The sequence below is a fragment of the Coenobita brevimanus genome, chromosome 6 (genome assembly GCF_032717465.1).
Source record: "Coenobita brevimanus isolate Jiangsu-jjx chromosome 6, ASM3271746v2, whole genome shotgun sequence".
In the NCBI taxonomy this organism is placed as follows: Eukaryota; Metazoa; Arthropoda; class Malacostraca; order Decapoda; family Coenobitidae; genus Coenobita; species Coenobita brevimanus.
Window position 1 is genome coordinate 3,153,751 of NC_136959.1, and position 11,858 is coordinate 3,165,608.

The window sequence follows — 11,858 nt, forward strand, 5'->3', positions numbered from 1 at the left end:
TCAAAGAACACATTTCCACTGCTCTCACTCTTGACTTGTGTCCTTCCAACAAGGTCGAAGCTTCACTTCCATACGTTCGAGCTGGTATCACAATGCTGTCATGCAGCGACTTTTTCACTTCCTTACTCATTTCCCTGTTTCTTATCACTGATTTAAAAGAACCAGCAACCTTTCTTTTTTGTTGTACCCTTTCAAGCACTTCATCCTCCAAACTTCCATCCTTATTCATCACGCTACCCGATACTTTAATGCACTCACATTTTCCATTTCCTCATCATCCAACCTCACTGTACATTCAGTGACTTCATTTCTCTTGAAGACCATAACTTTACTCTTCCCTACATTCAACTCTAGATTCCGCATCTTACACACTCTCTCAAACTCAATTACTAAGCCTTGCAGTTCCCCTTCGTATTTATTTAAAAATACAGTATCATCTGCAAACAACAATACGAGAATTTTCCAAACCCTGCCCTCTCTCATTAGGGCCACTCCAACATCCACTGGCCTACCTTGTATCTCTTTTTTAACTCCATCCATATCCAGACTGAACAACCATGGAAGCGTGACACATTCTTGTTTCAATGCAACATTCAGATAAAAAAACAATCACCTAGTTCCCTATCCACACACACTGCAGCCTTAGCACCCTCATACATACTGTGCTCTTCACGGCATTGAGCAAGTTTCCATTTACTCCACATATTCTTAACGATTTCCGCATTCCTCGTCTATCCACTCTGTCACATGCTTTCTCCAAATTCATGAAGGCCGTATACAACTTCTTTCCCTTCTCCAGTAACTTTTCCAGTTAAGACCTAAGAATGAATATCTGATATACACATCCTCTTTCCTTCCTAAACCTTCCCTGTTCTTCTCAGTATGATGCCACTATTTATATCCTAATGGTTCTTCGTCGTAGTGAGGCTGCACGTACCATCCAGCTATTTTGCAGCTCCATTATATGCTGCTAAGTGTAGTTTAACCGGGCATCCTCGTCAACATCAGACCAAACATCTCTCAGCAGACGTAGTGAATCCTTAGTTAAGCAGTCATAGTGCAACTCAGACGATGATAAACCTGTAAACGTCAGCAGTATCTCTCTGATGGCGAAAAATACAGCTGATTAATATATCCCCCAGTCTGACCCGCAACCCTGACACGTCTTTTTAAATATAATTCATAGGTGTTATTGAAGCTTTCACATAATGTATTTACCAATAGGTGGCGAGGTGTAGTAAAAGACTGTTTTCCATTTATGGTCCTTTACACTTCGGGCATAATTCAAAGGTAAACTGGAAACCAATTTCGCTCACGACCCATGAAATAGCGAACTCAAACAAGTGTATATTTAAAAGGGTCTCTGGAAATCGCTTTGATTCAGTTCATACCAGTGCGGCGACCACTGGCCGCCTCATAACGTAATGGTACAGTGATGGCCCTCAACTGTTGCTTTGTGAAGAGTGTGTTGATAGGTCTAATGAAGTTTACTGCAGCTTTCAGAAATGGCACTGTCATTACGGGCACTTTACCTAGGGGCCTCTTAGTCACTCTTACAGTAAGTTTGGTATTGTATTTTGACACTGTTCAAAACTAAGACACCATCTGATTAACATCCTTTGACATTCCTAGCAAGCAAAATGAACCTAGCATCCTGTACTGTGCGTGTGTGTGTGTGTGTGTGTGTGTGTGTGTGTGTGTGTTTTCTAGTGTCCTCCCATTAAAGAATAGTGGGCAAATGGCAACACATACTCTCGTACCTCTGAACTTTCCCTCTAAGAAAACATGCTCTGTATTTTGTTACCTTTCTCTTTAGGGATGCATCTGATACGTCACTGAAGAACCTCGTCTTTCTTTTTTTTTCCTCAAGTAATTGCTAACTTTTTTCAGCTGTCAGATCTACTCGCATGCTATTAACACGTACTGGCTTAAACTTCTTACTGTTTGAATCTGCACACTCTGGTCTGAACTGCACCAGTAAGAGTGTCTGGATGTTGGACTTCGCATTCATGTATTTCCTTGACAGGCAGTTAATCCCTCCTGACGTGTGGTGTGGATGAAGAACGACGTCATACGGCACTGTGATTATAATTACAGCTGTTATGTATTACATTTATTTTGATTAACTACTAGATGAACAGTGTTTCTGCCCAAGAGTGTGGAATTCCAGACACCTTTTCTCCAGGCAGTAAAAGCCGGCTGTCTTGGCGCCAGTAGTTTCGAATCACGCCCCCACCCCCCTCCTGTGCTCTAGTATGCCTCTTCATCCAGTAGTGCTGTCAGACGTAGGAACAGATATATTGGGATTATTATTTTCTTATTGTTGGTCTTCATGCAAACATGATAATGAAGTACTGTAAACTATTTCTTTGTTAACTTATTTGTTATTCTTGAGTAGTTGTAGATTTGACACTGTATGATATGCTCAATGACCAAGGTGATGACGGCAAGTTATACACTTTTGAGTTCAGTTCACCTCCGAGCTCTGACCGACCTGACCTGCCTGTCATCATTGGTCTGCCTACCTTGTATTTGTGGTGCCTTGTGTAATTCTCTCTGTTGATAAGAATAATCTGTTATCTTGTATGAGTAAGTGTGTAAATGTATAAAGTGTAATTTATATGTAAATATCTGATTTTATATTTTCTTTGAATTTATGAAAGCCTAAGCTATTAATTTGACTGCTGGTACCAAAAGAAAACTGAATTAAACCAATGACGTGATGAATGGTCATGATCTTCCTGGCTGTTGTATAGTTTTAGGGTTTCACTGAAGGATAATATTAACCCTCCAGTATATTATTTTTGGTAACTTTCCATTCTTGTGGTAATGTAGTAATTCTAGTTTTGTTGCCTCTTGATGGGAGTTGTTCATTATTCTGTAATGTTACGGGTTTGAACCCTAGTCCGTAATATTAAGTGGGGGCCTTTTTTTTTTTTTTTTTTTTTTTTTTTTTAAAATCGACCATTGGGGCCGGAGCCCCTGGTCATTAAGGCAAAATATATATATGTATATATATTGACATATGGGGGCCTGTTCGGGATGCATTGCCTTTATACGGCAGCTAAGTACTGACGTCATTGGTCGATAATTGTGCGAACGTAATCGTGGGAAATCGGGACATTGGTATTTGCGTGGCGTGATATTTCTGATTTTTTCTGTGCTCTCTCTAACCTTCCCTCTTTTGCTAATACCTTTAGACCTGAATTAAGTTCAATATGGAACTTAACATTGATGAATTTGTTGAGAAACCGTGTTTAAGCACTCTGGCTGTTTCTCATATTAAGAAAACTGACTGGATGGCGTTAGCAGCCAAATATGAAGTTCCTCATAAATCCAGCATGACTAAAGCTGAGATAAAGAAGAGTGTGATCGATAGAATGGTAAAAGATGAGTTGCTACCTCTTGAAGCATATACTGTAGTCTGTGTTCTGGTGACGGAGGTAGTGCATTTTTACTTATGATTTAAAAAGTTGGAACTTGAGGATAGAGAGAAACAAAGAGAGCATAAAAAGGAAATGAAAGCTCAAGAGCGTTTACATGAACATGTTGAAACTAAAGAATGAAGAAGGTATGAAAGACTGAGAAGCTAATGCAAATAAATCTATCTCTGATCTTGGAAACGCTTTAAAATTTGTGCCCAAATTTGATGAGACTGATGTGAAGAGTTTCTTCAGTCTCTCTGAGCGTGTGGCAAACCAGCTTAAATGGCCAAAAGACCAATGAAGTTTCTTTGCCCAAACAGCTTTTGTAGGTAAAGCTAAGATGATTTACTCTAATCTGCCTAATGATGAGTTGACTTATGATCATCTAAAAAAGACCATCTTGGAAGCATATGATCAAGTTCCTGAGATCCATAGACAGAATTTCCGTAATCTGAAGAAGGGAGAGAAACAAACATATCTAGAATTTATCAAAGAAAAAGAAAGGCTTTTCAGTGCTTGGTTGAGGGCTAGTAAAGTAACAACTTTTGAGCAACTCTGTCAGCTGATTTTGCTTGAAGAGATTCTCCGCAAAGTTCCATGGTCCTTGAAATTATACCTACAGGAGAGAGAAGTTACTACTGTAAACAAGGCAGCCACCTTAGCTGAAAATTACAGGTTGACTCATGGTGACTCGTACGTCGGGCAGAAACAGAAGGGGACAGACCATGCAGGCAGTTCCCGAGGCGGTGGTGGGACTTGCATAACAAGTGGTGGGAATGGTTCTGGTGGCTTCCAGCCATCTATTAGGTTAACTTATGGGAATACTGTAACTAGAAAGACTGAACCAGGTAAAATCCCAAACTCATCCACATCCAGTTTGATTTGTGCTTACTGTAAACACCCCAGTCATCACATTAGGGACTGTCCTAAGCTTAAAGGTAAAGAAAAACTCTCTGAACAAGTTTTGGCTAGCTCTAGCATTTCCTTTCATTTGCCTACTAGTGAACCATCTAATTCTAATCCTAAGCAAACTTCTGAACAGACTGTTCTGAGTGACTGTCCTAAAAACCCAACACAGACTCGAGACAGTGTTTTAGCTTGTAATGACCCTCCTAGATGTTCTGTTGATCAGTTTCAACCCTTTCGTTTTACAGGAACAATTTCTTCTTCTGACACCTCCACTAAATATCCCATTCAAGTACTTAGAGACACAGGAGCCTCTCATAGCCTCATGTTAAAAGGTCTGATGCCTGATTTGCAGGACTGTTCTTTGGTCCAGAGTGTTCTGATTCAGGGAGTTAGAGGGTGTATTGCTGTTCCTCTGGCTAGGGTTAATTTGAATACTGAATTAGCTAGTGGTTACTTCACTGTAGGAGTTAGAGTCTCTACCTGTAAAGGAAGTGAACTTTTTATTAAGGAATGATATTGCTGGTGGAAAAGTTGTACCTGACTCCATTGTAGCTTTGGCTCCCTCACAATGTAATAACACAGAGCAACTGGAAAAAGAGTATCCTCACTTATTCCCTTCGTGTGTAGTGACAAGGAACACGGCAGCTCAACAGAGTGACAGTCAAGATAGCACTGATTCTGTGGATGTTGACCTCTCCCACCTATTTCCTGATAATGACCCTTTTCAGGTGTTAACTTCTCCAGAGCATGTTAGTAATGTACCAGTTGATTCAAACACTCTTAAAGACGCTCAGGTACAAGACTCGGAGTTAGCACAGTTCTTTGATAAGACTGTAGAGGATTCGGAGATAGTGAACTCTCCCATTTGCTTTTATACGAAGAACGGTATCCTAATGAGAAAATACAGACCCCCCAGTGTAAATGAAACCTGGCAAGAATGCCATCAGGTGGTGATACCTAGAAAGTTCAGATCTCTTATGTCAGTAGCTCATGACCTCAGTGGTGGACACTTAGGCATTAACAAAACTTACAGTAAAATCTCCAAAGACTTCTTCTGGCCTAAAATGAAGCAGTCTGTTGCCTACAACTGTAAGACATGCCATGAGTGCAAAATGGCTGGAAAACCAAATCAGCCAATAAAACCTGCACCATTAAATCCTATTCCATTGCCTGAGGAACCTTTCAGTAAAGTGATGATTGATTGTGTTGGTCCTTTGCCTAAAAAACGCAGTGGAAATGAGTACTTGCCAACAGTTATGTGTTCATCATCCAGATATCCAGAGGTTTTTCCACTGAAGAGAATAACTTCTCAGAACTTAGTGAAAGCCCTTGGTAAATTCTTTACTCAGTATGGAATTCCTCGTGTTGTCCAATCTGACTTGGATAGTAACTTCACCTCTAATCTCTTCAAACAAACTATGGATGAGTTGGGAGTGCGCCAGTACCATTCCACAGCCTGCAGACCAGAGTCCCAAGGTGCATTAGAGAGACTGCATCAAACTCAGAAATCAATGTTGACTAAGTATTGTGAGGAGAATAATGCAGACTGGGATGAAGGCATTCATTTCGTGTTGTATGCTGTAAGGAGCAGTGTACAAGATTCCCTTGGTTTTACACCTTTTGAGTTAGTGTATGGTCATGAGGTTAGAGGTCCTCTGAAAGTCCTGAAGGAATCTTGGTTAGATGAACCCTCTAATAAACCTCTCCTTACCTATGTACAACAATTTAAACAGAGATTAAAATCTGCTGTAGATCATGCTATGAAAAACTTAAGAGATTCTCAAGTAAAAATGAAAGACAATTTTGATAAAAAAGCTGTTGTAAGAGAGTTTAAGCCAGGTGATCTTGTGTTAGCATTTCTGCCAATCCCTAAGAAACCTTTACAAAGTAAGTTTCACGGTCCTTATGTGATTCAACGGAAGATCGGTTATGTAAATTATGTCCTTAAAACTCCTGATAGAAGAAAGGCAGAGAGACTGATACATGTGAACCTGATCAAGCCATACTTTATAAGAGGGCCTGACAATGAGACCCCTGTCCTGAACTTGGGTGTAGCAGAAACTATTAATGCAGATGAACAGGATGATATTTCGTTGGTTTCGGACCCTGAATTACAAAACTCGGATTTCTTGGCTAACCCTCATCTGAAATTCCAGCATTTGCCTCCTGATCACAGTGGTGACTTGGAACGCCTGTTAACTGAGTTTCCGCAGCTGTTTGGTGATGTCCCTCAGCAGTGCCCCCTGGTTGAGCATGACGTAGTGTTGGTCGAGGGTGCTCGGCCAATAAAGCGGCATCCTTACCGTGCCAGTCCATGGAAGCAGGAGGCCCTGAGGAAGGAGGTACAATTCTTGATGGACCATCGCCTGGTGGAGATGAGTGAGAGTGAGTGGACTTCGCCATGCCTGTTGGTGACAAGCTGGATGGATCGTTTCGCATGAGTACTGATTATCGCCAGGTGAACCAACTGACCTGTCAGGACTGTTATCCTCTCCCTCGAATAGATGACCTGATCGACCAACTGGGAGAAGCAAAATTCATCACAAAGATTGACTTATTGCGTGGCTACTACCAGGTGCGGCTAACTGAGCGAGCCAAACGGATCTCTGCATTTATCACCCTGACGGTTTATACCAATACACTGTCGTGCCCTTTGGTATGATCAACGCCCCAGCAACCTTCCAACGACTGATTCATAGGGTGACCGAGGGACTAGTCGGAGTGCAATCTTACTTGGACGATCTGATTGTATACAGCAAATCCTGGGATGATCATCGTCTTCAACTGCGCGCCCTTTTCTACAACTTGGCTGACGCACGGCTAACAATAAACTTAGCCAAGAGCGAGTTCGGGCACGCCAAGGTGATATTCCTGTGTCATGTTGTCGGGCAAGGTGAAGTGAGCCCAGTAACCGCAAAAGTGGAGGCCATTACATCACTGTCTGTGCCTCATGATCGAAAGGCATTGATGCGCTTCCTTGGCATGTCTGGTTACTATAGGCGGTTTGTGCCCAATTTTGCTGATCTCTCGGCTCCTTTAACCGACCTTGTCAGTCCCAAGAAAAAATTTGTGTGGACCCAGGAGTGCCAAGACTCTTTTGTTAAAATCAAAGCTCTTCTCACCAACTCACCCATATTGAGATCTCCGCAATTCAATAAGCCATTCATCATGCAAATAGACGCTAGTGATGTGGGAGCAGGGGCAGTGTTACTACAGTATAGTGATGATAATGTGCTACATCCTGTTTGTTATGCATCCACTAAATTCAGACCATACCAAAAACATTACAGTACGATAGAGAAAGAATGCTATGCCATGTTGTTTGCTATTGAAAGGTTCAGTGTGTACTTGAATGGTTCTACTTTTCCTATTGATGTGTTCACTGATCATAACCCCCTTATATTTCTGCATAAAATGGAAAAACTCTAACCAACGTCTCATGAGATGGACTCAGGCATGGCAACCATATAAACTGAACATTTTTCATATCAAAGGGAAGAACAATGTAATTGCAGACATGTTATCTAGGACTTAAGACTTGATTTATAACGTTTCTTATAAATCTCTTGATGGGGGAGGTGTTATGTATTACATTTATTTTGATTAACTACTAGATGAACAGTGTTTCTGCCCAGGAGTGTGGAATTCCAGACACCTTTTCTCCAGGCAGTAAAAGCCGGCTGTCTTGGCGCCAGTAGTTTCGAATCACGCCCCCACCCCCCTCCTGTGCTCTCGTATGCCTGTTCATCCAGTAGTGCTGTCAGACGTAGGAACAGATATATTGGGATTATTATTTTCTTATTATTGGTCTTCATGCAAACATGATAATGAAGTACTGTAAACTATTTCTTTGTTAACGTATTTGTTATTCTTGAGTAGTTGTAGATTTGACACTGTATGATATGCTCAATGACCAAGGTGATGACGGCAAGTTACACAGTTTTGAGTTCAGTTCACCTCCGAGCTCTGACCTGACCTGCCTGTCATCATTGGTCTGCCTACCTTGTAATTGTGGTGCCTTGTGTAATTCTCTCTGTTGATAAGAATAATCTGTTATCTTGTATGAGTAAGTGTGTAAATGTATAAAGTGTAATTTATATGTAAATATCTGATTTTATATTTTCTTTGAATTTATGAAAGCCTAAGCTATTAATTTGACTGCTGGTACCAAAAGAAAACTGAATTAAACCAATGACGTGACGAACGGTCATGATCTTCCTGGCTGTTGTATAGTTTTAGGGTTTCACTGAAGGATAATATTAACCCTCCAGTATATTATTTTTGGTAACTTTCCATTCTTGTGGTAATGTAGTAATTCTAGTTTTGTTGCCTTTTGATGGGAGTTTTTCATTATTCTGTAATGTTACGGGTTTGAACCCTAGTCCGTAACACAGCCTATTCATTTTTCTTTGCAGACGTACTTGAATTTTCCATGCATATTGTTGAAACAGCCTCGCCTCCAAGGATTTGCCTTTGGGATGACAACGAAGCAGAAACACTCAAAGGGCTGAATGTGTTTCCGTTACTGTACAGAATATTCGTATGTTACAAAATACACCGTACATTTGCTGACTCCATTACTAATCTTTTCCCTATCTACTTCACCACCAACCTCTTCCGATATAAAGTTCCTTATTATTAGGTGTTAAATTCCATTCTCGCGCACTTACCTTCCACAACCCTTGAAAGTAAGGTGGATTATCCTGTACATGGGCAGGGGAATAGCTTATTGTAGTGTGATCCATTAAATCAAGCCTCTTTTTGTCACCTGCCATCCGATGACCTTTAACAAATCTTTGACAACAACTCCTGTAAACCCAGTATTATGCAGCAGTTCCATCAGCCGTTTGTTCACGTACCTCTGAATCGTTGAAAGTTTGTTACCCTCTGCCCCGACACTGATGATAAGGCTAAGACTGCTTCCAAATGCAGGGTTACAGACTACTCCTTGATTAGTCAGTATAGGCTAGGTACCTGCATAGGAAGATGATAATTTATAGTCATTATCTCATGTTGCACTGTCTTTCTAGGATTAAAGGACAGTATGCTCACTTCACAGTATAGTGTGCCAGTGTATGATGGCAAGTAGTAAATGTTAGTGGGTACCATATGCTTATAAAACTCACACGTAACAAAACACCTTCATTTACCACAATATTTACACCCACCTACTCTCCGAACACCTTACCAAACCCACGCCAACCACAGCAAGTGCCGCAAACACCTCCACACTCCCACCAACCAACCAAGCCCACTCCAACCTCCATACGTACCATCTCCTCAACACACGGGCATTACACAGACAATTTTACTGTCCTAATATTCTTGCACGCCGTTCTCGCCTCCCTTCATCAGACTGCCATTTTTCTTGGCCGAATTTTTCACTGATTATGGCAAGCGTTGGCCAGAAAATTCCTTTCCGGATCTCCTAGCAATGGTCGGTTCGTGGTTCCGATTTTTTATTTTCAGTTTCGAGCAGATATTCCTTTTTCATGCTTTACCAGGGTCTGAGAGAGAGAGAGAGAGAGAGAGAGAGAGAGAGAGAGAGTGAGAGTGAGAGTGAGTGTGAGTGTGAGTGAGTGTGAGTGTGAGTGAGTGTGAGTGTGAGAGAGTGTGAGTGTGAGAGAGTGTGAGTGTGAGAGAGTGTGAGTGTGAGAGAGTGTGAGTGTGAGAGAGTGTGAGTGTGAGAGAGTGTGAGTGTGAGAGAGTGTGAGTGTGAGAGAGTGTGAGTGTGAGAGAGTGTGAGTGTGAGAGAGTGTGAGTGTGAGAGAGTGTGAGTGTGAGAGAGTGTGAGTGTGAGAGAGTGTGAGTGTGAGAGAGTGTGAGTGTGTGTGTGTGTGTGTGTGTGTGTGTGTGTGTGTGTGTGTGTGTGTGTGTGTGTGTGTGTGTGTGCGTGTGCGCGCGCGCTTCTTGCAATTCAAAAAGCATTGAGAACCTTCTCATGAATTAAGAATTACTGACGTATATATTAGCATTGTAGAGAATGGTAAACAGTAGGATAGACAGATTTATAATTAGACCTGCATTTTATTGTCTAGTTCAGGACTAAAGGTATGACAAGCACTAGATTTGGCAGTTTCGAGGTAAATGATACTCCTTACGTATCTTTCTATCTACATATAAATATTTATCTACTCAAATAAATCTATATGTCTAAAAAAAAAAGGCATCTGTCAGTCTTTCTATGTAACTGCTCGTTTTATTATAATGCCACTCTTTCGTGACTTTTAACATTCGTGAGGATGAAATGGAGGGATGGAGTGGAGAGGTATATGAGAAAGGGGTGTGTGAACTGGGAGGAAGGCATTGAAATGGCGTTGGACAGGGCGACATGGAGGCGATTTGTTTGTGGCCACCCTTTACGGGATTGAGGCTTCTGGCAATAGGCAGATAGATTGCATCCGGTCTTCACTTCGTATCAATCTACCTCTGATGAATCCAGAGTGTTCTTCATCCTCACTCATGTGCACATCTCAGAACTCTCTCACATCTTAACAATATTCATTCCATTCTGGATTACTTCTCACTATTCTACTGTCCACATTCAACCTACAGCAGTTTAAGTCCAACTGCTACAGATTTTTTGTGAATGGAGGACACCTGTAATCTGGTGTATGGATTATTATTATTATTATTATTTCTATTCATTTGTTTTCCTTCCTCTGTTCTATTAAAAAAATTGCCGTCCCAACTCAAATTCCTCCTCAATTCACACTTTTTTGTTCTTGTGTATCGCAGCTCACAGTCCTCCATCCACATCCATACATTTATATCCCTGTAATTATCATCCAGTATTTCTGTTATCCCCCAGTTCGCCCCACACGCTCGCAAAATAATCTTCCACTCGCGCCTCTCCTCCAGCGAGCGGCAGTATGACAGGGCCCAGCCAGGGATTTGCCTCGACATAAAGCTTCCAATTTAGGCCAGGCATTTACAGGTTTTCGATAATATTGGCGCGTTAATCCCGCCGCTTACACGCCTGGGTATTTCATGGTGGTGTGAGTGGGTCGAGGTGGGGCTGGGATGTGGGGGGGAGGAGGGCTGATGGTAATGCAAGGCCATGGGTAAAATGGCCATACTATTGCATGTCAGTCTTAGGGAGGTCACACTAGGTCAAGCCTAGGGCAACTATTTTAAGATAATGACATTCATACTAGCTCAAGCTTACTAACGTAATACTAGGTAAAGCTCATGAAAATCATACAAGGGAAGTCATTGGAAGGTCATATTAAGTTCAGCTGTTGACTTTATACAGGGGTTTTATTCGCCCCTGTGTGGAGTACAACTCTCATGTGTGGGGAGGCTCTCCACATACAGCTCTTCTCAATAGGGTGGAGTCAAAGGCTTTTCGTCTCATTAACTCTCCTCCTCTTACTGGCTCCCTTCAACCTCTGTCTCTTTGCCGCACTGTTGCATCTTTATCTCTTTTCTATCGCTACTTCAATGGTCACTGCTCCTTTGCACTATCTGCTTGCATCCCTCCACCTCTACGACGGGCGCGTACCACCCGTCTAGCAAGAAACT

General features: G+C 41.7%; 1 protein-coding gene across 1 annotated transcript; it reads left to right on the plus strand.

The window, feature by feature from the left end:
* The first annotated feature begins 3,218 nt into the window (after positions 1 to 3,218).
* LOC145399583 (uncharacterized) lies at positions 3,219 to 11,256 on the plus strand. Its single transcript, XM_080272157.1, has 4 exons — positions 3,219 to 3,443; positions 5,063 to 6,719; positions 7,009 to 7,577; positions 11,146 to 11,256. Exons 1-4 carry the CDS (start codon positions 3,219 to 3,221, stop codon positions 11,254 to 11,256), a joined length of 2,562 nt encoding a protein of 853 aa, XP_080128283.1.
* The last annotated feature ends 602 nt before the right edge of the window (positions 11,257 to 11,858 follow it).